Genomic DNA, 27,540 nt, shown 5'->3' with positions numbered 1-27,540 from the left:
TGAACATGTGTTCAACTGCACGAGGGACACACACCCCCACCCCCCACCCCACCACACCAGCATTATTTAAAGGGAAACATCCAACTTGCGCGTAAGTCTGTTGTACTGGCTTTTGCAGAGTTTGTATGAATACTGAGTTGCTGGAAGACATTTCAAAAGTTATTAAAATGTGCAGGGAGTGCTGCTGGATGAAGGCGTTGGCTGCTCCTGGAAGGTCTCTGAGTACCCCACTTGCTCCCAGTCATGGGGTCTCTAGTTGCAGTCCCCCCCGTGCTGCAGCATGACAGGGAGATGGAGCAGAGGCAGCAAAGACAAGCTGCTCGCAGAAGGAGAGGGAGGAGGAGGGTTCTGAGCAGGAGGCCTTACCCACCTCGGGTCTTCAGGCAGCACTTCTGCTGCCTGAACTTAAGCCAGGAGCAGCCTCAGAGCTGGGCGACAAAGGATCTGCCAGTGGCCCTGAATTTTTTTGCCCGCGGATCCTTCCAGGCTGGAACAGGCAACATAGCAAACATCTCACAGTTCAATATCCATAATATGTCCTTACTATACGGTATAAATGCACACGAGGCCCATGCTTGAGAGAAGGTCACTCTGTGACCTGTCGTTTATTAGCCAGCACTGAAGTGGAGAAGAGAGGTGGAGCTTCCCTTTTTATACCTGAAAGTCCAGGTTAAGAGTGTCTCCCACAAGTTCACCACCTAATGGTCAGTGTTCTCACGGTGTACGACTTAGGTCAGTTTATACATGGATTACAATGACAGTAGAATACATGACATCACCTCCCCCCCCCCGCTCAAAGTTTTATTGGGATCACAGGTTAAGTCTCTCTGGTGGTTTACGCTCCCTTGTAGAGTGCCTGAGTTGGGGCTACGGTTGTTGGGCGCTGGCCTGAGTGTCTGCTGTTTGTGGTGCCTCAGGCCTGTCCGGACTGCCCACAGTGACTGGGCTCTCCTCCACTTGGTTCCGGTGTTCGGTCACCTGTAGTGGAGTGAACTCTACATCGTGTTCTTCCTCTGCTTCTTCGATGGGATTGCTGAACCTCCTTTTTGTTTGATCCACGTGTTTGCGGCAGATTTGTCCATTGGTAAGTTTAACTACCAGAATCCTATTCCCCTCTTTGGCAATCACAGTTCCTGCGAGCCATTTGGGCCCTGCAGCATAGTTGAGGACAAAGACAGGGTCATTGACATCAATACATCGCGCCCTTGCATTCCTGTCATGGTAGTCACATTGTGACCGGCGCTTGCTCTCAACAATTTCTTTCATGGTGGGGTGTATAAAGGATAACCTGGTTTTGAGCGTCCTTTTCATTAGCAGCTCTGTGGGTGGAACCCCTGTGAGCGAGTGTGGTCGGGATCTATTGGCCAACATGAGGCATGATAAGCGGCTTTGTAGGGAACCCCCCCTTGGATTCTGAGCATCCCCTGTTTGATTATCTGCACTGCTCATTCCGCCTGACCGTTTGAGGCCGGCTTGAACGGTGCCGTTCTGACATGGTTGATACCATTTCCTGCCATGAAGTCCTGGAATTCAGTGCTTGTAAAGCACGGGCCATTGTCTCTGACCAAGACTTCCGGTAGACCATGGGCGGCGAACATTACCCGTAGACTTTCTACCGTGGCAGACGATATGCTTGAATTGAGAATGTCACACTCGACCCATTTGGAGTAGGCGTCTACTACAACCAAAAACATTTTTCCCATGAAAGGACCTGCATAGTCCACATGGATGCGTGACCATGGCTTGGCGGGCCAGGACCAGGGGCTACGGGGGGCTTCCCTGGGCGCATTGCCCAGCTGGGCACACGTGTTGCACCTGCGAACACAAAGTTCCAGGTCTGCATCTATCCCTGACCACCAAATGTGTGACCTGGCAATTGCCTTCATCATGACAATGCCCGGGTGCTCATTGTGGCGTTCTCGGATGAACGCCTCTCTACCCATCTGGGGCACCACTACTCGGTTTCCCCATAGTAGGCAATCGGCCTGAATCGAGAGTTCATCCTTGCGCCTGTGAAATGGTTTAAATTCCTCAGGGCATGCCCCATACGTGGCTGCCCAGTTCCCATTCAGGACACATTTCTTGACTAAAGACAGTCGCGGGTCTCTGTCCAGACTTTAATCTGACGGGCTGTCACGGGTGAGCCTTCGCTTTCGAAAGCTTCAACACCCATGATCATCTCAGCAGCATGCTCGGTTGCCCCCTCAGTGGTGGCTAGTGGGAGCCTGCTGAGTGCATCGGCGCAGTTTTCAGTGCCCAGTCTGTGCTGAATTGTATAGTCATAGGTGGCTAACGTGAGTGCCCACCTCTGTATGCGGGCCGACGCATTTGCATTTATGGCCTTGTTGTCGGCCAAAAAGGATGTTAGGGGTTTGTGATCTGTCTCCAGCTCAAATTTCCTGCCAAACAGATACAGGTGCATTTTTTTTACTGCACATACACATGCAAGCGCTTCCTTTTGTACCATCCCGTAGCCCCTTTCTGCCTGGGACAAACTTCTGGAGGCATAAGCTACCGGCTGTAACTGACCCTTGGCATTAACATGCTGCAACACACACCCAACACCATAGGACGACGCATCGCACGTTAACACAAGTTTCTTACATGGGTCATATAGCGTTAACAGATTGTTGGAGCATAACAAATTGCGAGCTCTATCCCCCCAGACCCATTCATGACCTTTGCGTAGGAGCACGTGTAGTGGCTCTAACAGTGTGCTCAATTTGGGAAGAAAGTTACCAAAATAGTTCAGGAGCCCCAGGAACGAATGCAGCTCCGTCGTGTTACGGGGTCTGGGTGCTCTCTGGATCGCTTCCGTTTTGGACACAGTAGGTCTGATCCCGTCTGCTGCTACCCTCATCCCCAGGAATTCTACCTCTGGAGCGAGGAAGACGCACTTCGCCTTTTTCAGTCGCAGACCTACCCGATCCAGTCTGCATAGCACCTCCTCCAGGTTGTGGAGGTGTTCTTCAGTATCGCAACCCGTGATGAGGATGTCGTCTTCAAAAACCACCATTCTTGGAATCGACTTGAGGAAACTTTCAATGTTTCGTTGAAAGATCGCGGCGGCCGAGCGAATCCTGAACGGACATCTGTTGTACTCAAACAACCCCTTGTGTGTCGTGATGGTGGTCAGCTTCTTCGACTCACTCGCCAGCTCCTGGGTCATGTAAGCTGAGGTCAGGTACAATTTTGAAAAAAGTTTGCCACCGGATAGCGTCGCAAAGAGGTCCTCCGCTCTCGATAGCGGGTACTGGTCTTGGAGTGACACCCGATTGATGGTGGTCTTGTAATCGCCACATATCCTGACCGACCCATCCGTCTTGAGCACCGGCACAATCGGGCTCGCCCAGTCACTGAATTCGACTGGTGAGATGATGCCTTCCCTCAGCAGGCGGTCCAATTCGCCTTCTATCTTTTCCCGCATCACGTACGGCATCGCTCTGGCCTTGTGGTGTTCTGGCCAGGCGTCCGGGTTTATGTGAATCACTACCTTGGCCCCCATGAAAGTGCCAATGCCGGGTTGAAATAATGAATCAAATTTGTCCAGGACCTGTGAGCATAATATTCGCTCCACAGAAGAAATTGCATTGACATCGCCCCATTTCCAGTTCATGACAGCAAGCCAACTCCTCCCCAGTAGTGTGGGACCGTCCCCCGGGACAATTCAGAGTGGCAACCTGTTCTCCGAATCTTTGTGGGTCACGACTACCGTGGCGCTGCCTAGCACCGGAATTATCTCCTTTGTATATGTCTGTAGCTGTGCGTCAATCGGCAATAATTTTGGCCTCCTGGCCTTGGACGCCCACAACTTGTCGAACTGTTTGATACTCATCAGGGACTGGCTGGCCCCCATGTCTAGCTCCATTAATATTGGGATGCCATTGAGGAGCACTTTCATCATTATCGGTGGCGTGCTGGTATATGAACTGTACATGTGCTCCACATGAAATCATTGAACTTCAGCTTCCAGCGATTTCCCCCAGTGTTCATTTGGCCTCGTAGGGCTTACATCAGGCCCGTCCTCCTCGTACATCAACCTGGCTGCAGGCTTCCTGCACATACGAGCCAAGTGACCGCTGACGTTGCAATTTCTGCAGGTATATTGCTGATACCTGCAATCTCTGGCTGTGTGTTTGCATCCACACCTCCAACATGAGCCGTTGTTGGAAACAAAAGGTCCATTACCAGTCGATCGTCTCTGACTGTCTCTGTAACTGTCCTTAACCGCACCATTAACAGGTGTTGATGGCCCCATTACTGGCCGCATTATACATTGCGATAGCGTGAATCACCGTTCAGCTAGCCATTGTCTCTGTTGAATTCCCTCTTTGGGTTCGACTACATGCTCGGGCATATCCGATTGCCCCTGTCTGCCTGGAGAACTGTGTGCTGCGTTAACAATGTTGACTCCCTGTCCATTTGCTGCATTTAAGCCAAGAATTTTGTCAAACATCATTCTGGTCTCTTCCTCCCCTGAGATAAATGTCTGGGCCATCAAAGCCGCCATTTCCAAGGTCAAGTCTTTGGTCTCAATCAGTTTCCTGAAAACCCCAGCATGCCTGATGCCCTCAATAAAAAAAGTCTCGCAGCATACTTGAGAGAAGGTCACTCTGTGACCAGTCCTTTATTAGCCAGCACTGAAGTGGAGAAGGTGGGTGGAGCTTCCCCTTTTATACCTGAAAGTCCAGGTTAGGAGTGCCTCCCACAATTTCACCATCTAGTGGTCAGTGTTCTCACGGTGTACAACTTTGGTCAGTTTATACATGGATTACAATGACAGTTGAATACATGACACATCTCGCAGTTCGATATCCATCGCTGATCACAAAGGCTCTGTACTCTAGGACAGAGAACTTATTTGTCTTCTCTCTAAACACAGAGAAGCAAGAAGAGCACGCACATGGCTTTGTCAGAATATTGGGCTTCCCATGGCACAGGATGCCATCAACTACACACAAGTGGCTTTGCAGGTGCCGCATCTCAATGGCGAGATGTTCTATAAATGCAAAAGGTACCATTTTAACATGCGACCACACCCAGCATGATGGTAAATGCCCAGTACTCTGGCAGCAACTCATGATGCCTTCATCCTGCACCAGTCCATTGTGCCAGCAATATTCCAGACACCATTGTAATGGAGTGGTCTCTATGAGGGGGTCAAGTTCCATTCTGACTAACTTGAGAGGTTCGAATCGCTCCCACTCCCTTGGGTTCTAGACTCTGGATTTATTTGGGGGTGTGCCAAAAATGCAAAGGACTATGGTTTGATGCAAAAGAACTTTGTTTTTATTACAGTCAAGGAAATACAAGCTTATTTCTCTAGTGAGAGAATACAAGGCCAAACTTACAATTACTCTAATAAAGGACAATACAAGGAAAGGTACAAGGTCAAACTTATAATCACTCTAATAAAGAACCATACACTACACATTCAAAGGGGGTTACAGTAAAATCATACCTCCCACCTCCCAATACCTAATTCTAGCTAGGTTGGACTCCAGGGCAGGCAGGGACTAGGCTTACCAATCCTTTTGACAGTTAACGGTAGATCACATTTTCGGGGTTTGCTGGATGCGGTAGGGTCTGCTTGCTGTACCCCAAATGTCAGAGAAGACTTCTAGCTGCACAATCTTCAGTTGGGTTGAGTCCGCTGATGCGGTAAGGTGCATTTTGGATCTGTGGGGTAAGTGCCCGTTTTCTTTGGTTAGAAATAGGTTTCTACAGTCATTTAGGTAATGTTTTACCTGTTGGTAGGTCAGGATTAGATTTTAGAGTGGAAACTTCTCGATTCTTCGGTTATTTCCCATTGGAGTTTTGTTCGAGTTTGGTCAATCGCGGTGGTTTTTCCGTTGATACCACGTTGACTGTGGTCGGTTACTGCCGCGATGGTGATGTTCTTCCTTCCTTCAGGACTTCAGGACTTCGAGGCTGGAGAAGTTAGTTTACAACTGTCGCGTTGGTTTCTCTCCTTGTCTTGATGACACAAGCGTGGTCTCGGTTGTATACCTAAGTATGTCATCTGAGGTAGTAGCAACCTTGTAGCTACTTAGCAACCTAACCTCTGTTGAAAACAGGGGCCAGTTATACGATTTCAGTGGTTGTAATCTTGGTGCCAAATCAGTTCAAAATCCTTTGTATAAATTTGGCGGGCTTGGCTCTTCTTTGTAATATTTTGGTGGGCTCGTTAAAAGTTGATATGTTTTGGGTGAATTGATGTTCGAAAACTTTTTCCTGATGGAAATATTAGTTTGGTAATTGCAATGTCCTTTTGTGCTTAGTTTTTCGCAAACAGGCTGGATTGGGCCTCTTTGTGATGTATATGTTGAAATGGTTGTCCAGACCCATGTTGATGGGTAGCTATCTCTGGGTGGTTTTGTGATGTTAATGTCTCTTGTGGAGAAGGATTCTCGAATACTCATTCCTCCAGACAGGTTAACTTAGTCTTCACACCCAGGTAGCCTCACTTAATCAGACTGTCTCCTGCTAGTTCCTTAGGCTCGCCCACAGCCTTGAATTTGTCTTTTAAAATCCAAAATTCTATTAAAGTTCGTAGTTTCTTCCATAAGGACTTTAGGGTTCCAAACTTTTCGGTAGATAGTCGCAAATTAAATTTCCTTTCGAATGAGCCCAAACACTGGGAGGGTTCTTGCACCTCCTTTACCATGTCGAACCCGAGAGTAGCTGCTAGGTGACAAGGGCAATTCACTCTCCATTTGGCTGATGACTCCCCTCCACAACCCCACCACTCGTGCCCAGCGCTCTTATAATGAGAGCCATGCTGCCACGAAGAACATCATCTAGCAGACCATTGGAGTGCTCAAGCAATGGTTCCAATGCCTTGACCGCTCGGGTGAAGCCCTCTAGTACTCACTGGAGCAGGTGTCCCAATTCGTGGTGGTCTGCTGCATGCTCCACAAATTGGCCATCATGAGGTCGCAGCCCTTGCCACCAAGGGTTCCACGACCACGTTAGCAGTAGCAGCAGGAGAATGAGAAGGATAAGGAAGAGGAAGAGAAGGAGGAGGAGGAGGAGGAAGGGAGGAGGCAGGCTTCAAACCCACGTTCCTTAAGGGCTATCCGTGAGCACATCATCAGACTCCGTTTCCCCTGAATGAAACCCCAGATCCCCATTGTTCAACACTTCCCCACCTTACCATCCCTCTGTCACAGAGCATCAAAGCATCCTCATGGCCACAAAACAAACATTCAAAACATAATGTATAAATGATTCTTTCCAATACTACATAACAAAGTCAACTAACTACTCTTGTGCATTCGCTCAATGCTTGTCTTTTGTGTGCCTTTGCCTGTCCTAGTGTTCCAACAATGTACTCCCCCAGTGGCTGCAGCATGGCTGCTAGAAGGCTGCTGGCTTTCAGTGGAGGAGACTGCAGCTGGCCTTGCAGGATGACCTCAAGCAGCTGTCTCTTCTTCCACATCACTCGCCTTTTTTTCTTCTTGCACTGGCTGGGCTGGTTGGTGTCTTGGGTATCTGAGAGGAGAAAGGCATAGGGCAGGATTGTGGTGAAGGGAGGGGGGAAAGCAAGATGTGCGTGCTTACACCATCAGGTATGAGCATACCATCATCATCATCAATGGTTTCAGCCATGCTGATCACCACAGCCTCAGTGACAGCTCCTCCAATGACATATAACACAGTCTCCTCCAGCTGGGTCAGGATATGCAGCCGTGACTGTCCCCGCCGGTTAGCTGCTGCTGGTGCTGGGTATGTGCAACCTTGGCCTGCACGAGAAAGGTAAGTGTGTCAGTGAGTGTGGTGCAATGTGTTTGGGTGATGTGCCTGCCATGATTGAAGAGCTGGCGGTGTGTGTAAGGCATGAGATGTGGGTGTGAGACTTGCAATAGTGGTAAGTGTGTAAGGGTGAGGTGAAGCTGTGATTGTGAGGTTCGAGTCGTGATTAATAGAGATTGTTGGAGGTGAGTGATGGCGGTGTGGTGCATGGAGCAGTATATGAAGTTAGTGGTGCAGTTGGTGGGATATGGTAGTTGAAGATGCATTCACTGACCTTGATCACATGTGTGAGGTCATGAAACTTATGTTGACACTGGATCCAGTTCCTGGGGGAAAGACTGGTGGCACTGACCACTTCAGCTATCTGCTCCCACTGCCTTCTTACAGTGAGTCCGGAGGGCTTCCTCGCCCCCTGTGGGTAGGGAACCTGCTCCTCCTTTCAACCCCTGCACTAAGGGCTCCAATGCTGTGTCTGAGAACCTAGGTTCCCTTTCTCAGCACTGTTGAGCCATAGCTATTTTACAGTTTCCTTGACAACATTTACAATGAGGTGCTTATTTTAGAAAGCCCCTCCTCCCGTTTAGGAAGTGCAGATTGTGTTTCACACTGGAGACTAGGTTTAAATTGAGATCACTTCCCACAAAGTTGGACCGCCTGTTCTGCGCTGAGCCAACCAGCAGATCTCAGCGCTGGGTTCAACACTTCATTCATGTTAATTAGCAGGCGGCACAAATGTCACGTGCTGCCTGCATTACTTTTTCGGGCCTTATCGAATTTTTAGCCCAAGAACTTTTAAGGAACTGATGAAGGTTATTGGACTTAAAAAGCCTATTCCTTTATGAGAGATCAACCCCATTTCCTCATCTTTTCCCCACATCACTCAATCCCTTTTCTCTCTAGAAACACATCCAATTATCTCTGGAGCCCATTTACACTGTCTACTTTGATGGCCATCCGTAGCAATTTATTCCACAAGTCTTTTACCCTTTGAATATTGTTGGTTTCTTTTCTTATTTCTAACTTCTTAATTTTATACTGGATCCTCTGGTATTTGAATCTTTCACCACAATGAATCTTCCATCTGCATCAGTTTTGTCAATCCTATTCATAATCTTGAAAACGTAATTTAGGTTATCTCAAAGTCTACTCTTTTCAAAAAAAAAGACTTAACTTTCTTCACTTTTTCTCATAACTTAAATTCATGATACCCAGTATTATCTTTGTTACTCACTTCCGTACCTCTCAAAAGCAATAATATTCTTCCAATGATTAGGTGACCAGAACTGCACTCAGTGTAACAGACGGAATCTGATCAACACTTTCTATACAAACTATGGGCCCAAGTTTCCGCCCTCTGTGAGAACGGCGCAGATTTTCTGGAATAAAAAGGGCGCCGAAAACTTACCTTGTGATTCTGCGAGCTCCTCAGGACGTCTTCATGCTCGGCGTGGCGCAGCACAAGGGTTCGGGGGCGGAGCCAGGTCCCGGGACCTCTGCACATGCGCGCTAGAGTGTGCATGCATGTGCAGTAGCTCCTCGCCCCTGAGGCTGCATGGAGGGGCACGAAACACGCCACCTCTAGCCTTGGCCGAATGGGCTCACCGGGCGAAGATTGGACTCGAGCCTCCCTCCCTCCTGTTCAGCTCCCTCTCCCTCCCATTCAGCTCCCGCTCCCCCCGCTCCCTCCCTCCCTCCTGTTCAGCTCCCGCTCCCCCCTTCCTCTCCCCCACCCACCCCTTCCCTCCTTCCACATTTTCGGCGGGGCCCTCCCGGCATCTTGCTGGGGGCGGGCCCCACCCAAATTCTTCGGCCGCCCGGCTTCCAGTTATCGGCGGGGCATGCCCACCCGGCACCTTGCTGGGGGTGGGCCCCAGCTGAAGTCTTCAGTGGCCCAGCTTCCAGTCCTCGGCGGGGCCCGCCCACCCGGCATCTTGCTGGGGGCGGGCCCCGCCCGAAGTCTTCGGCGCGGCCAGGCATCTGCCTCGTCGTCGTCATTGTCGGGGCCTATTCAGCCTCCCTCTTTCCCCCCTCCTCTTCCTCCCCCTCTCCTTTCCCCCCCTCTCCTCTTCCCCCTCCTCTTCCGCCCCTTCTCTTCCCCCCTCCCCCTCCTCTCCCCCCTCGCCCTCCTCTCCTCCTCCCCTCCTCTCCCCCTCCATCCCCCTCTCTCTTCCCCCTCCTCTCCTTCCCCCTCCCTCCCCCCTCTCTCTCACCCCTCCTCTCCCTCCCCTCCTCTCCTCTTCCCCCTCCCTCCACCTCCTCTCCCCCCTCTCCCCCCTCCTCCCGCCCCTCCTCCCACCCCTCCTCCCCCTCTCCCCCTCCCTCGTCTCCCCTCTCCCCTCCTCCCCCTCCCCCCTCTCTCCCCCCACCCCTCACTGTCAGAAACACAGAGAAACACTGACAGAGAGAGAGAGACACCGACAGAGACAGAGAGAGAAAGACACTGGGGGGTGGGGGGCCCATCCCAGCACGCTGTTGGAGGGTTCCCGGTGCTGCAGTTGATGAGTGCAAACTTAATTTTTTTATTTATTGATTGATTTTTTTATTTTTTTTTATTTTTTATTTTTTTATTTTTTTTTGATTGATTTATTGTTTGATTTTATGATTTATTTATCATTTATTATTGATGATGGCTCTTTATTTGTAAAAGTGTTGTTTAATGCCGAGAATTGCAATTTCTAAGGTGCTCCATTCTAAACTAGTTGCTCAAAAAAATAGGAGCAACTCAGGCCGAAACTTGAGCCCCTACACAACTATTTTAGATTTGTATTCTATCCCTCTGCTAATACAGTCTAGAATCATATTTGCCATTTTTGCTGCAGCTATCTATGTTTTGTGCTTGTGAATTCATAGATTTATATACTATAACTAAGTCCACTATTTTACAGTTTTCACAACAGAATGAATGAAATTGTGGGATTGGATTCCCAAAACAGCAGTAAAAGTGTGAAAATCCCATGCAATAAAAATGGAATTTGATTTATTCAGTCATCACAAACCAATAGCTTTTAGTATAGCTCTTGGATCTCTTGCCTGATCGACCACCTTGAATTGTGCTTCCTCCTGGTCTGTCACTGACTTTCATTGACAGCAATTGTGGAGAAGTATATTTTCAAGTCCATCTCATGCTCTTGGCTGCAGGAGGAGACAGTGGTTAATGGCCTGAAAAAGGATTCAAATGTGAGGATTTGTAACCTATCATTTTTGTCAGGATTCATCACCATTTATCTTAAACCAAATTTTGTTTAGTCCCATTCTTTTAAAAGTTTCCCTGTGCTACAATAGCCCAGAATTTGCTGTCAAAATAACAGTGAAGCTAATGGCATTCGCCGTTATGTATGCGCAAATGGTACAGCAACTTCAGGCAAGGGGCAGATGCGCAGTTAAACGTGCATATCCAAACGTTGCTGACCGAGTTGTGCTGCTCCACCGTTAGCTTTGCGAAAACGACATCTCGTTGTCTGCCTCACCATTGAAATGCTTTTGAGTGGCGTGAAATTGCTGTATTTGTATGGTAGATACAAACTAAATTCACCACAGAAAGTTAAATCTTGTCATTTAAAGTGCAAGTACCCTTTTATCGACGTGATAATTGTTCATTACTGCCAATCAATCTATGGCACTAAAATTAACTATTATAAGTGTGGAGTCTCATTTCTTTAGGTATTAATTAATGTTGAAGTTTTTAAAAATGGCAAATTTAAATTTCTTTTTTTTTACTTTTCCTTTCTCTCTTAGTTCAATTTTTCTTTCCCTCTCTTTATTTCTCTTTCTGTACCTGATTTAACATTGAGTTCACCCACTCTAATTTACACTTCCTTCCCAGACCTTGCACTCTTTATTTCACAATCCATCAATTTGATTTGTTGAGGAGATACACAGTTGCTTTCCTTGTTCACTCAGATTCCAGATGCCCTGTTTCCCTCACTGTGATGTTATCAGCTCACACTTTCAGCAAGTTGCCACACAAAAATTTAAAATGCTAAATGTGCAAGTCTAATAACAAACAGCGTTAGAAATCCTGCTACTGCAAATTATGGCCTATTGTAGTTCAAAATAAATATTGACATTCACCCTGTGATACTCCTTACAACATCACTGTATTGCTAAGTTTGAATTTATTTTACAGTGCGTTATGGTGATATTGTGAAATCCTATAGAATCCATGGAGATACAAGTTTCCATAGCTTGTCCCAACTAATCAACCGTTACTCAGAAGAGGCAGATCACTTGTGTACAAGATTAAGTGAACCATGCATAAAGGTATGTGAACTCAAACCTCAGTTGCCCTTTAATTCATGAATACCTTTTAAAGAAATACTTCCCAGAAATTACCATTAGAATTCTTATCAAAGTGTATTCTTATATTTTTAAACTCTACAATACATGTTGTATTAAACCATATTAAAGTATTTATTGTAGAATGGACAACCTTTGTATTGGCGCTTACAAAATTCTATATAGTTTCTCAGGTTAAGCATTTGACAATTCAGCAACAGAATGGAAAAAAATTCACCCTTGCCAATTCTTGGGCATACAGATGGCACAAGGTCAAATATTTGCGCCTGAAGGTGCACCCGATATTGGGCCTTATTAACATCAAGCCAAAACAGAGTAAATGATGATTGGGCCGCTTCCAGCACCGCAGCGGCCCTCAGGTAAGCAAGGGGTGGAGGCTGGGAGATAGGAGGCCTGGGAGGGGAATCGGGAGCCAGGGAGGGGTAATCGGAGGCCAAGTTGGGAGGAGCAGTGTAAATCGGGCACGGGAGGTAGCGCAGGCTGGCAGCGGCCCGCGTTTAAATGTGGGGTTGGGTGAAGCACTCCTGCTCCTCCCGGTTGCACATTCAGGTAAGTAAATTTTAAAACATACCTTTTTGGTAGCAGGCAGTCCCAAGGTCTGGTTTTACTGAGTACAGTTGGCGCAGCCCTCAAACAGGTGTTAGGCCCCTTATTTTTATATGCCGCTTTATTGGGGGCTTAGTAGGCCAGTTAGCACCTGAAAAACGGGCACTGCGTGGTCGAATCTACAGGACAACATGTCTCGACCATTGTGAGATGCTTGGAAAAGCACATGTTTTAAAGGTGATTTTACATACTTAACTACTTGCAGATATTTGGAAATCCCTGAGGTGTTGATTATAATTTTTACTCAAGCTAAAAGGTTAATCTGATTTAATAAAGGTTTTTTTTAAACTCAAGCATATTTTTATTTTTAAAAATGAGTTAATTTATTTTCCTAAAATAATTATTGATATTACACCAATGGACTGACAAATTGAATGCTGTAGCTTAAATTATTAGAACACAATGGGGGTAAAATTCAATGCCAGTGGGAGCACAAAACAGGGAGTAGTGGATCAGTTGCCTATTATACACGACACCAAATTTTCCTTTCCGTTGATGGGGTGTATAACAGCAGCCGATCCGCTACCGCCCATTTTACACCCCTGCAAAGTTGAAATTTACCCCCCAATTTATCTACTCCTTGATCTTCAAGCCTAGGATAAATAGTACTAAGTGGTGATAATGTAAATGACTAGAAAGATGTACTTGGCACCTATATATTACGTTTCAAAACTTAAGTATTGAAGTGATTAAAAACAGTTAATTTCAAAATTTATCAACAGCTTGATCGACCATCCATTTGCACTTTGGCTCATGTTGCTGAATGGGAAATTCAACATTCCTCACTTCAGAAAGTAAAATTGATAGGGAGTGGTCAATGTGGAGAAGTGTGGGAAGGAATCTGGAATGGCACAACAGAGGTGGCAATTAAGGAGCTGAAAGGAGGTTAGTCTCAAATTGGTACAATAAAGGCCATACATGGATGAAAGTGACATGCATTTCATGGTCATAATCCATTCATATACGTAGTTTTGAAAATAAATGATTAAAGTTGATTTCAATTTTCAGATGTTGTAAAAAGACAAAATTAAGTAACCACTTTTCATTTTCAAATATATATAGAAGTTTTTAATAACAAAATGTGCAGCTTCACTTCTATCCCTCTTATACTTCAGCAGCATCTTAAAATTATACAAATATTTCTTCTAGTAGAAATAATCATAGTAACTCACTGTAACAACTTTGGAGACATACAAGATTTTGATTTAAACAAGGCACTGGGAAACATAACAATGCACACTAGATTTAAATAGATTAGACATTGTTAAAATATAAGATTTGGAAATAACCCTAATGGCATTAATGAAACTAGGAGCATATGTGGATGTCAGGTTTATATATAGATAAACAAATGAATCCTTACCTTCCCCCTCCCCCCAAGAAGTAACTCATTACTTCCTATTACAAGCTTAATTAAGAAGTACCACCCTGAATTTTCCAATTGTATCTGCCCAATTTACAGGAGTAAATTGAGCCAACTCAAGCAGGAAAAGTGGGCAGAGATCCAATGGATGTTGGATCTCTGCCCTCTGTGTCATATGCACTTCCCACAAGCAGGGAACATTGCCAGAACAAGAATGCACTTCAAAGGAGCAGAGGCTTTATTTAACTATGAACTTGGAGGCAGGGATTTCCTTCAGGCCATTTCCCAATATGCAAGATGCTATTTCTAAATCACACCCATCTGAAATTGACATTGGTTTCTGAGAAATGGTAAGTTTATGAAAGGTGATAGGAAGGGCACAGTCATGTTAAGACAAGTGTATTTTTTTTTTGCTGGCACTTGGATTCTCATGCGTCTTTCTCCTAGTTGTTCAAATTGTTTTTTCGCCCCCAGCACCATTACTGGCACCAATTGTTTCCAATGGGAATCTCTCTTTCTGAGGTGTTGGGAAAAAGAGGAGGATCAACTGAGCAAGGCTAGGTAGGTCAGGCTGCACAAAAGGAGCTTTGTGTCCACCCATCAGCACTCTCTGCAGATAGAAATGAAGATGTGTTGCTTTGGCAGACAATTAGCACACATGGATGTTCCTCCTCCCAAAGGAAGCTAGGACAGCAGACCCAATGGCACCATACAATATGTCAGTGACAAACTGCAATGTTGGAAGCTTCCTCAGGAGCACGCTAATTGTGGTGTCGTGCCTTCAGTGGAATTAAGAAAGAAACATCCTGCATTTATATAGTGCCTTTCATGACTCAGGACATCCCAAATCTCTTTACAGCCAATGACGTACTTTTGAAGTGTAATCACTGATGTACTGTAAAAACATGGCAGCCAACGTCCCACAAACAGCAATGTGATAATGACCAGATAATTTGTTTAAGTGATGTTGGTTGAGGGATAAATATTGGCCAGGACACTGGGGAGAGCACCACTGCTTTTTTTGGCAATAGTGCCATGGAATCTGTTATAAAGTAATGTGATTGAGTACTGTAGACGTGAGTAAATGTGACCTTAATCTCTTTATTCTAACTCCAGAGTGTTGGTACAGCATGGGAGGCCTGCTTATATGTAGTGCTCCCAAAGGATGCTGGGATCCCTTGGCACTCAAACAGATACGCCCTCTGGTAGCGGTAGAATGCTGGTCACATAGGGTTGCATACATAACATCACTCCCTCCCAAAGTCACTAGTACACTTATTTTCAGGGTGAGACGATCTGGGGCTCTTCGCTCCTTATTGATCATCTCGGTACAAATGCAGGTGCAGGTGAGTTGGTTGATTCTTCGCTGGGCTGCTGCGCAGCTGGTCTTGCTGGGGATGATGAGTTCAGCTTCGCGGTCAACCGTGATGTCGGTTGCCACTTGTGCGTGTGTCGGAGGGTCGAAGTTGGTGGTGTCCTCTTCAGGTTGCTCGTAGCTGTCCGTGAATCGCAGTTTGGTTTGGTCCAAATGCTTTCTGCAAGTTAGTCCCTTTGCGAGTTTGACCTGAAACGCCCTACTCCCTTCTTTGGCTATGACAGTGCCAGCAAGCCATTTGGAACCATGTCCATAATTGAATACAAATTCAGGGTCATTGACTTCAATATCGCGGGACAAGTTTGCGCGATCATGGTACATGCTTTGTTGATGCCGCCTGCCCTCGACGTGATCATGGAGATCAGGGTGGACGAGAGAGAGCCTTGTTTTAAGCGCAATCTTTATGAACAGCTCGGCTGGGGGAACCCCAGTGAGCGAGTGGGGTCTGGTGCGGTAGCTGAGCAGGACTTGGGACAGGCGGGTCTGCAGGGTGCCTTCCGAAACGTGTTTCAAGCTTTGCTTGATGGTTTGGACTGCCAGTTCTGCCTAGCCGTTAGATGCGGGCTTGAACTGGCAGATTGATGTGCTTGATCCCATTGTGGGTCATGAATTCCTTGAATTCAGCGCTGGTGAAGCACGGCGCGTTGTCGCTGACAAGGACATCAGGCAGGCCATGCGTGGCAAACATGGCTCGTAGGCTTTCGATGGTGGCAGTGGACGTGCTTACAGACATTATTACACACTCAATCCACTTTGAATAAGCATACACAACAACCAAAAACATTTTGCCTAGAAACGGGCCAGCGAAGTCAACGTGGATCCTAGACCACGATTTGGAGGGCCATGACCACAAACTTAGCGGTGCCTCCCTGGGTGCATTGCTCAGTTGAGAGCAAGTGTTGCATTGGCGCACTCAAGACTCCAAATCTGAGTCGATGCTGGGCCACCACACATGGGATCTGGCTATAGCTTTCATAATAATTATACCTGGGTGGATGCTGTGTCGGTCGCGTATGAACACTTCCCTGCCTTTCTTGGGCAATACCATGTGATTACCGCCTATAAAAGACAGTCCGCCTGTATGGACATTTCGTCTTTACACCGCTGGGAACGGCTTGATCTCTTCATGCATCTCCGCTGGGACGCTGGACCAGCTCCCATGGAGGACACAGTTTTTTTTACCAGGGACAGTAAAGGATCCTGGCTGGTCCAGGTCCTGATCTGGTAGGCTGTAACGGGTGACTTTTCGTTTTCAAATGCATCCATCACCAAGAGCAAGTCTGCAGGCTGTGCCATTTCACTCCGGTGGTGGGCAATGGTAGCCGACTGAGTGCATCAGAGCATTTCTCTGTGCCTGGCCTGTGGCGAATTACATAGTTATATGCAGACAGCATGAGCGCCCATCTTTGGATGCGAGCAGAGGCATTGGTATTGATACATTTGCTCTCTGAGAACAGTGAAATGAGCGGCTTATGGTCAGTTTCTAACTCGAACATAAGCCCAAACAGATACTGATGCATTTTTTTACCCCGTAAACGCATGCCAGAGCTTTCCTTTCAATAAGACTGTAGGCCCTTACGATCTTGGACAAGCTCCTGGATGCATAAGCGACCTGTTGCAATGTTCCCAATTTGTTTGCTTGTTGTAACACACACCCGACCCCATATGAAGACACATCGCAAGCTAGCATTAAACGTTTACAAGGATCATTACAGGACAAGCAGTTTGTTGGAACATAACAGATTTCGGGCTTTCTCAAAAGTTGTCTCTTGTGATTTCCCCCATGCATAGCAACACATGTAGAGATTCTAGCAAGGTGCTTAACCCGGGGTAGAAAATTACCAAAATAATTGTGGAGTCCCAGGAACTACCACAGCTCCGTCACGTTCTGTGGTCTCGGCACATTCTTGATGGCCTCTTTCTTGGCATCACTGGGTCTGATGCTGTCTAACACAATTCTTCTCCCTTAGAACTCGACCTCTGGTGCCAGGAAAACACACTTCAAGCATTCAACCTGAGTCGCACACGATCTAGCCGACTTAGAACCTCTTCCAAGTTCTGCAAGTTTTCGATGGTGTCCCGACCTGTGACCAGTATGTCGTCCTGGAAAACCACAGTGCGTGGAACTGACTTTAACAGACTCTCCATGTTTCTTTGAATAATAGCTGTGGCCGATCGAATCCCAAACAGGCATCTATTGTAGATGAACAGACTTTTGTGCGTGTTGATGCAGGTGAGGCCTTTCGAAGATTCTGCCAGCTCCTGCGTCATGTAGGCCGCGGTCAGGTCCAACTTTGTGAAGGTCTTTCCTCCTGCCAGCATCGCAAATAGGTCGTCTGCCTTGGGTAGCGGATACTGGTCCTGCAATGAAAAACAGTTAATCGTTACCTTATAGTCCCCGCAAATTCTGACCGTGCCATCGCACTTCAGAACCGGAACAATCAGACTGGCCCACTCGTTGAACTCCACCGGCGCAATGATGCCCTCTCTTTGCAGCCTATCTAGCTCAATCTCTATTTTCTCTCACATCATATATGGCACTGCCCGTGCCTTGTGGTGGATGGGTCGTGTACCGGGAATCAAGAGGATCTGCACCTTCGCCCCCGAGAAACTTCCGATGCCTGGCTCAAACAACGACGGAAAATTGCTCAGAACCTGGGCACGTGAGGCATCGTCGACGGACAAAAGCGCTCGGATGTCGTCCCAATTCCAGCGGATTTTTCCCAGCCAGCTTCTGCCGAACAGTGTGGGGCCATCTCCTGGCACTATCCATAGTGGGAGTTCGTGCACTGCTCCATCATAGGAGACTTTTACTGCTGCGCTGCCAATTACAGGGATCAGCTCTTTAGTGTAAGTTCTCAGCTTGGTGTGAATGGGACTCAGCTTGGGCCTGTGTGCCTTGTTGCACCACAGCCTGTCGAAGGCCTTTTTGTTCATGATAGACTGACTCGCACCCGTGTCCAGTTCCATGGATACTGGAATTCCGTTCAGTTCAACTTTTAACATGATCGGTGGACATTTCGTGGTGAAGGTGTGTACCCCGTACACTTCTGCCTCCTTGGTTTGAGTCTCTAGTTCAGTTTGATCCACCATGGATCAGTCTTCCTCTGCAACGTGGTGGTTTGCAGGGTTTGCAGTTCATCTGCACATTCGCTGGAGGTGTCCCATTGTTCCACAGCCTTTGTACGCATAGTGTTTGAAGAGGCATTGATGGGCTCAATGATCACCTCCGCAGCACCAACAAGGTGTTAACTGCCTCGCATTAATGCTTGATGGCAGACTCTGGCTCATCTGAGGTCATGCAGCTGCAGGCATGTACATTCTGCCATATGCATTCCTGCCTGAAAATGACATTACTTTGTGTACTGTACTTGCCGAAACATCTTTATGCTGCGAAATTTGTTTGGTGTTGTCGCTGGTGGACATAAATGCCTGGGCTATCATTAAGGCTTTGCTCAGGTTCGGTGTTTCAACAGTCAATAATTTGCGAAGGATAACCTCATGGCCAATGCCAAGCACAAAAAGTCTCTTAGCATTTGTTCCAGGTATCTATTAAATTCGCAATGTCCTGCAAGGCACCTTAGTTCGGCGACGTAGCTCGCCACTTCCTGGCCTTCAGACCGTTGACATGTATAAAATCGATACCTTGCCATCAGAATGCTCTCCTTCGGATTTAGGTGCTCCGGGACCAGTGTACACAGTCCTTCGTACGATTTGGTTGTTGGTTTCACCGGAGCATGAAGATTCTTCATGAGGCCCTAGATTGTTGCCCCGCAGACGGTGAGGAGGATCGCCCTTCATTTGGCAGCGATCACACTCCCGTCCAGCTCGTTGGCCATGAAGTATTGGTCAAGTCGTTCCACAAAGGTTCCCAATCATCCCCTTCTGAGAATTTTTCCAGGATACCAAAAGTTCTCTGCATTTTCACGTGATGGTTCGTTATCTCGTAGCCAGTTGTTATGTCCAGAATAAAGTAATGTGATTGAGTACTGTAGATGTGAGTAAGTGTGACCTTAGTCTCTTTATTCTAACTCCAGAGTGTTGGTACAGCATGGGAGGCCTGTTTATATACCGTGCTCCCAAGGGATGCTGGGATTCCTTGGGACTCCAAAAGATACACCCTCTGGTAGCGGTAGAATGCTGGTTAAATAGGGTTGCATAGATAACAGAATCCACCTGAGAGGGCCGACCAGGCCTCGGTTTAATGTTTCACCCAGAAGAATGAATTGTATGAAAGAAGGCATACCAAGGTCACCAAAAAACCAGCATACTCTGATTAACTGCACCTAAGATGCCACCAATGATATCAGCGCACCTTGACATTTGTACCTCACAATGCTTTTTTACAAGCTCCAGGTCAACAGAACCAAGTACAGAGCTATGTCATTAGCGGCAAGGGCAACTCCAGCTACCCTGCAGCACAGGAAAGCAGATCCAGAGAAACAAACAGTGAAATGTGGCTCCATATCCTTGTAGACATGCTGTGACAATGACCTCAAGGAACGGTGCCATAGAATAATGCAGAGAACACACTTGTTGGGGGCTGTCAGCTTTCAGATGAGACATTAAACTGAGACCCTGTCTGCCCTGTCAGGTGGATGTAAAAGATTTCATGGCACCGTTTGAAGAAGAGCAAGAGAGTTTACCTTGTGCCCTGGCCAACATTTATCACTCAACCAACATCACAGAAGAACAGATTTTTGGATCATTTATCTCATTGCTGTTTGTGGGATCATGCTGGGTGCGAATTGGCTGCCACATTTCCCTGCATTAGAAGCAAATCCATTGACTGTGAAGTGCTTTGGGACATGCTGAGGTCATGAAGAGCACTATATGAAAGTAAGTTCTTTCTTTTAAGTCACTCCTGCCCCTTCCTCTAGATCCTGGAATTCCCTTCCCCTACTGCTCCCTGCTCCCTTCTGCCACCTCTTGCCACTCCCTTCATTCCACAGGTCACTGCTCCTAGCTTGCCACCCCACATCAGCACTCGTGCCTTTCTCCATACTGGCTTCTAGCGACCTACCCGCAACAAGACCCCTATTATTTGCTCTCCCCACTCCCCAATATTGTTGTACCTACAGGGTCCCTTCTACCTACGTACAGCCTGGATTTCAAACTGAAAAAATATCACTAACACTTCCACAATATGGCCCTGATAATATAGTGTCCATTAGATGAGATAATGTAGGGTATCCTCTGACTCACCATGAACAATGGCACTGAATTGCTTAAAACCAGTTATTTAAAATGGACACTACCATGAATGTTGGTGGATAAAGAAACCTTTCCATATGAAAAACAAATGAATTGGACATTTTATAGTCATTACCTTTCAGGTAAAACTTATATTGAACAGTTGTATGTCATTGAACAGATCACTTTTCAACATTCTGTGAGAAATGCTTCAGACGCCTTACTGTGTAAAGAGGTAAACCTCCCCTTGCCTGTGGGAGAGAATACTATGGTAAATATTTTAATGATTATGCAACAGTACATAGAAACATAGAAACATAGAAATTTACAGCGCAGAAGGAGGCCATGTTGGCCCATTGTGTCCACGCTGGCCGACAAAGAGCCGCATGGCCCTTGGTCAGCAGCCCTAAAGGTTACATATAAACCTATGAACAATGATGGAAAGGCAAAGAGCACCCAGCCCAACCAGTCCGCCTCACACAATTACGACACCCCTTATACTGAAACATTCTATACTCCTCCCCAACCGGAGCCATATGATCTCCTGGGAGAGGCAAAAACTAGACAAAAACCCAGGTCAAATTTTGGAGAAAAAATCTGGGAAAATTCCTCTTCGACTCAGCCAGGCGATTGAAACTAGTCCAGGAGATCACCCTGGCTGTATTCGATTCCCTGCAGTACTTACTATTATATCTGCTCCGTCCAACAAAAGGTCATCCAGTCTAATCCCAATTACCAGCTCTGGGTCTGTAACCCTGCAGGTTACTGCACTTTAAGTGCCCATCCAACCATCTCTTAAAAGTGGTGAGGGTTTCTGCATCCACCACTCTTCCAAGCAGCGAGTTTCAGATCCCCACAACCCTCTGCGTAAAGAAGCCCCCCCCCCCCTCAAATCCCCTCTAAACCTTCCACCAACCACCTTAAATCTATGCCCCCTCATAATAGACCCTTCCATTATTTTGTCTGCGGTATATTTAATTCTATTTCTTTGTGGTATTTCTGGGGTTAAAATAGGTTCTCTTCAAAAATTAAATAAGTCAATTTGGCTGCTGCAGATTTCATTAAAATCAGTGTATTTGTTCCTGGAGTCAAAATGGCTGCAGAAAGTTACAATGAGACAAATTGTTCAGGACATGCTAATATTGTGATTGGAACCTTATTTACCCGCTTGTTCTGTGCTGAAAATAGTCAAGTCAGGTCATGTTCAGCAGATGAGGAAATGTCTCAGGCTCTATTAGATTGATTCCTGGGATGAGAGGGTTGTCCTATGAGGAGAGATTGTGTAGAATGGGCCTATGGGGCTAGACTTTCCATTATTGTGCGGATCGCCCAAAAATGGGCGTTATTTCCAGTGTTGGCGTATATTATGGGTTTTGAGATCGCCGGATTATCGTCCATTTTCAAAATCCCAACTTTTTACTTTATAAAATGGGCACTAGCGGGAGCAATGTGAAATAGGTGTTAGCAGTAATTTTTTTTCTTCTGCCGTAAAATGTCGGCATCCATAGCAACGCCATGGCTTTGGTCGTTTCCCTCCGCGTTTCAGGAGGTCAGGGGTCATCAATACATGCGCTGAAGAGGAGAGAGAGAGAGAGAGAGGGCAGAGAGGAAATGAAAGTGTGTGTGGGTGTGTTATCTGGTTGTTTGGCTGTTGTGGGAGGTAGGAAAGATATTTTGGAAGAGTAAGAAGAATTTAGAGCACTATTGAATTTGTTGATAGCTCTATCGATAGCACACTGTTTCCGCTGATTAGCATGTATGTAGTCTTGTATTGTAGCTTTACCAGGTTGGCACTTCATTTTTAGGCATGCTCCTGGCATTCTCTTCTACACTACTCATTGACCAAGGGTTAGTCCCCTGGCATGATGGTAATGGTAGAATGAGGGATATGCCAAGCAATGAGGTTACAGATTGTGCTAGAATACTGTTGCTGATGGCCCACAGCGCCTCAGGGATGGCCAGTTTTGATTTGTTCTGAATCTATCCCATTTAGCATGGAGGTAGTGCCACACAACACAATGGAGAGTGTCCTCAGTGTGAAGATGGGTCTTTGTCTCCACAAGGACTGTACGGTGGTCACTGCTACCAATATTGTCACGGACAGCTGCATCTGCGACAAGTAGATTGGTGAGGACAAGGTCAAGTAGGCTTTTGCCTCATGTTAGTTCTGTCACCAACTGTCACAAGTCCAGTCTGGCAGTTATGTCCTTCAGGACTCGGCCAGCTCAGTCAGTAGTGGTGCTAGGTCAGTAGCAGTTTGTAGACTAATTGCATTGTTTAATAGTGTTATAATCTTCCACTATCTGAAGGCAAGGAGAGCTCAAGAGAGCTCAGAAAATTCCAGTGAGTAGTTTACAGTAGCAAGGCTGTTCTGCTCAATCCATGGGCAACACTACTCTACCAGATGTTGTGCACAGGATGCAATAGTTCACTTATAGGAGTGGTTCTTGATACTGAGCAAGAAAAATATCTGGTGAAGCTCTAAGATTGCAATACGATATATACAGCAGCTAAAGTTGCTATTAAAATCTGACTGGAACATTCACATATCAGCACTGATGAACAGCAGCAAAAAAGAGTAGAAATTAAATATCATTGTCCCTAAATATCACAGAAAAGTCCCCAGTCCCCAAACTACTTTCTTCAAACATCGGTTCCTTAGATTTTAAACGTACAGACCCAGGAGGACACTACTGATTACCAAAGCCCAAGACAAAAAGCAAAATAAAGCAAAAATGCACATACATATGCACCATGTCCTTCAACCACCAGAGACTGATCTGAACACTGCTGCAAATCACAAGATCCTGGAGCAGACTAGTCAAAGACCCTTCCTACTATCCAGGGCCCCAAATACTTCTTCCAGGTGAAACAGCGATTTACTTGTACTTCTTTCAATTGAGTATACTGTATTTGCTGCTCACGATGTGGTCTCCTCTACATTGGGGAGACCAAACGTAGATTGGGTGACCGCTTTGCGGAGCATCGCGGTTCAGTCCGTAAGTGTGACCCTGAGCTTCCAGTCGCCTGTCACTTTAATTCTCCACTGCATTCCCACTCTGACCTCTCCGTCATCGGTCTCCTACACTGTTCCAAACAAGCTCAACGCAAGCTCGAGGAGCAGCACCTCATCTTTCATTTAGCCTTCTGGACTCAACATCGAGTTCAGCAATTCCAGAGTGTAACCACTACCAATCCCTCCCCTCCCCGCCCCCCACCCCCACCTCCCGAGCCTGTTTCTTTCTCCTTGTCTCTAATGGCAGCTGGTCATTATCCTACCATTCACACTCTATCTTGACTAATGTTTTTCTAACTCATAAGAACATAAGAAAATAAGAATTAGGAACAGGAGTAGGCCATCTAGCCCCTCGAGCCTGCTCCGCCATTCAACAAGATCATGGCTGATCTGGACGTGGACTCAGCACCACTTACTCCCCCGCTCCCCATAACCCTTAATTCCCTTATTGGTTAAAAATCTATCTCTCTGTGATTTGAATACATTCAATGAGCTAGCCTCAACTGCTTCCTTGGGCAGAGAATTCCACAGATTCACAACCCTCTGGGAGAAGGAATTCCTTCTCAACTCTGTTTTAAATTGGCTCCCCCATATTTTGAGGCTGTGCCCCCTAGTTCTAGTCTCCCCTACCAGTGGAAACAACCTCTCTGCCTCTATCTTGTCTATCCCTTTCATGATTTTAAATGTTTCTATAAGATCACCCCTCATCCTTCTGAACTCCAACGAGTAAAGACTCAGTCTACTCAATCTATCATCATAAGGTAACCCCCTCATCTCTGGAATCAGCCTAGTGAATTGTCTCTGTCCCCCCTCCAAAGCCAGTATATCCTTCCTTAAGTAAGGTGACCAAAACTGCACGCAGTGCTCCAGGTGCGGCATTACCAATACCCTGTACAGTTGCAGCAGGACCTCCCTGCTTTTGTACTCCATCCCTCTCGCAATGAAGGCCAACATTCCATTCGCCTTCCTGATTACCTGCTGCACCTGCAAACTAACTTTTTGGGATTCATGCACAAGGACCCCCAGGTCCCTCTGCACCGCAGCATGTTGTAATTTCTCCCCATTCAAATAATATTCCCTTTTACTGTTTTTTTTCCCAAGGTGGATGACCTCACACTTTCTGACATTGTATTCCATCTGCCAAACCTTCACCCATTCGCTTAACCTATCCAAATCTCTTTGCAGCCTCTCTGTGATCTCTACACAACCTGCTTTCCCACTAATCTTTGTGTCATCTGCAAATTTTGTTACACTACACTCTGTCCCCTCTTCCAGGTCATCTATGTATATTGTAAACAGTTGTGGTCCCAGCACCGATCCCTGTGGCACACCAACCGGAAAAGGACCCATTTATCCCGACTCTCTGCTTTCTGTTTGCCAACCAATTCTCTATCCATGCTAATACATTTCCTCTGACTCCACGTACTTCTATCTTCTGCAGTAACCTTTTGTGTGGCACCTTATCGAATGCCTTTTGGAAATCTAAATACACCACATCCATCGGTACACCTCTATCCACCATGCTCGTTATATCCTCAAAGAATTCCAGTAAATTAGTTAAACATGATTTCCCCTTCATGAATCCATGTTGTGTCTGCTTGATTGCACTATTCCTATCTAGATGTCCCACTATTTCTTCCTTAATGATAGTTTCAAGCATTTTCCCCACTACAGATGTTAAACTAACCGGCCTATAGTTACCTGCCTTTTGTCTGCCCCCTTTTTTAAACAGAGGTGTTGCATTAGCTGCTTTCCAATCCGCTGGTACCTCCCCAGAGTCCAGAGAATTTTGGTAGATTATAACGAGTGCATCTGCTATAACTTCCGCCATCTCTTTTAATACCCTGGGATGCATTTCATCAGGACCAGGGGACTTGTCTACCTTGAGTCCCATTAGCCTGTCCAGCACTACTCCCCTAGTGATAGTGATTGTCTCAAGGTCCTCCCTTCCCACATTCCTGTGACCAGCAATTTTTGGCATGGTTTTTGTGTCTTCCACTGTGAAGACCGAAGCAAAATAATTGTTTACGGTCTCAGCCATTTCCACATTTCCCATTATTAAATCCCCCTTCTCATCTTCTAAGGGACCAACATTTACTTTAGTCACTCTTGGCATTACCATTTCAATTTGGTCCATCATCCCTTTTGTCTCTCTAATCTCTCCTGTCTTCCACCCTATCACAGACCTTCCCTTTTGTTCTATCTTCCCCTCCCCCTTTCAGTGCTTGTTAAGAATCTGTTATTTCCAAACACTCTCCAGTTCTGACGAAGGTTCATCGACCCGAAACGTTAACTCTGCTTCCTCTCCACAGCTGCTGCCTGATCCGCTGAGATTTCCAGCATTTTCTGTTTTTATTCCAGATTCCAGCATCTGCAGTATTTTGCTTTTGTGTTATTGTAGTCAAAGATTCAACTGTTCATAACTGGAGAGAGTGATTTGGAACAGAAAAAAAGTACTCTCTGTGAAAAAGGACATAATGAGAGAGAAAAATAATTTGAAAATATTCTAAACTCATTTTTGTCTCTTTTGTCTATGCATAAATATATGTATAGGAAAAAGGTCACTTACAATCAGTCTGTCATATATACAACCAGTAGATGGTGCCATACATCCACCAGATTAGACAGCAGAAAAATGGGCAGCCAGCAAGCAACAATTTCCTGCTAACTTTAGCAATTAAACTCGTACTAAAGAGAGCAGTTAACAAGCAATGAATCACATTTACAACTAAGAAAATGAACACCAGAGGCACCTAAATGAGATCCCGCCCCCCTCCCCCCTCCATATTTGCCATGTGAATCTCAGATCAAACAAGGATAAACAATTCAGTAAAACCCTTTCCTACTTTTTAGATGTTGGAGGGAAATACGCTGAGGAATGCAGCAAAAAAAAAGCAGTACTAAATTGACCGCTTTCCAGAGGCAACACGACAAGCAAACCAACTATCATAGGAGGACCTACAGTTAAACGTATTGGGTCTCAAAATGTGTGGGCAAAAGGATCTCTCTTTCATCATCCCTGCTCCCAGCTGCTTCTAACTAACACTTACAGATGCAACACCTGTTCATTCATTTCTTCCAACACACGCTGTGTGAGATGGTGATTTACATCTACTTCCTCCAATCTGGTAAACTGTATATGCTGCTTATGGTGCGGTCTCTTTTATATTAGGAAGAGCAAGCACAGATTATTCTAACATTGGCATTGCTCAACCCAGAAGAACCCAGGCCTATTAGTGCTTTGGGAACCCGTGCTAATAATGACATGTATTTCATTGCACAGTACATTACACACAAACAGAAACAGAATTAGTGTGTAGCTGGACTTCAGCAAGAGGTGCCCGACCCCCACTCTCCCATATCAAAAATGAACAGAATCAGCGTGTGAGATAATTCTGTGACGCTGCATTGCAAGTACACAACCTTGCTAGATGTGCATGCAAGTTAGAGATAATGCTATAATACGGAAATCCTGACTCCCTGACTCACATGCACCATTAGTAAGGCCCAGTGCTGGCAGCAGAACCATGCCGAATTATCCCTATATGAAGATTCCATTTGTGGTCTGGCCACTTGCAGTTTAGGAACACACCGAGGTAGTTACATTCACTTTAACCATTTCAGTTCTGGCAGCTGGCAGTATAGATTAATTGAATTGTGTGACGACCTTGGGGCGAGTGGGGGGTGGGGTGGGTGGCGGATATTGAGAAAAAATATCTCCGTACTTTTCAGTTCTAAGGGGTCAAAATTTGGCATGCCACTTTTGAGGTGGTGTCACCGCCTGAGTGCTGATTTTACCGCCGGGCGTTAGGTGCAGGCTCAAACTGCCAAATTCAGTTTTTACGCCCAAAGATGAGAGAGCAGCACTAAAATGTGGTGTTGCACACTCATCCTCGGGCGGGAGCTCAGGAGGCCGACTGAATTTCGTAACGGGAG

At 46.1% G+C, this 27,540-nt stretch overlaps 1 protein-coding gene across 1 annotated transcript in view; it reads left to right on the top strand.

The window, feature by feature from the left end:
• The window catches only part of LOC139266602 (tyrosine-protein kinase Src42A-like), an 84,147-nt gene that overhangs the window by 41,980 nt on the left and 14,627 nt on the right, over nt 1-27,540 (top strand). The window contains exons 5-6 of the mRNA XM_070884199.1: nt 11,882-12,015; nt 13,380-13,542. Of these exons, the coding sequence (XP_070740300.1) occupies nt 11,882-12,015; nt 13,380-13,542 (297 nt within the window). The remainder of the gene's footprint in view (nt 1-11,881; nt 12,016-13,379; nt 13,543-27,540) is intronic.

This window comes from Pristiophorus japonicus, chromosome 7 (genome assembly GCF_044704955.1).
Source record: "Pristiophorus japonicus isolate sPriJap1 chromosome 7, sPriJap1.hap1, whole genome shotgun sequence".
Taxonomy (NCBI): domain Eukaryota; kingdom Metazoa; phylum Chordata; class Chondrichthyes; family Pristiophoridae; genus Pristiophorus; species Pristiophorus japonicus.
The sequence above is the reverse complement of the archived record's forward strand: the minus strand, read 5'-3'. Positions and strand labels throughout refer to the sequence as shown.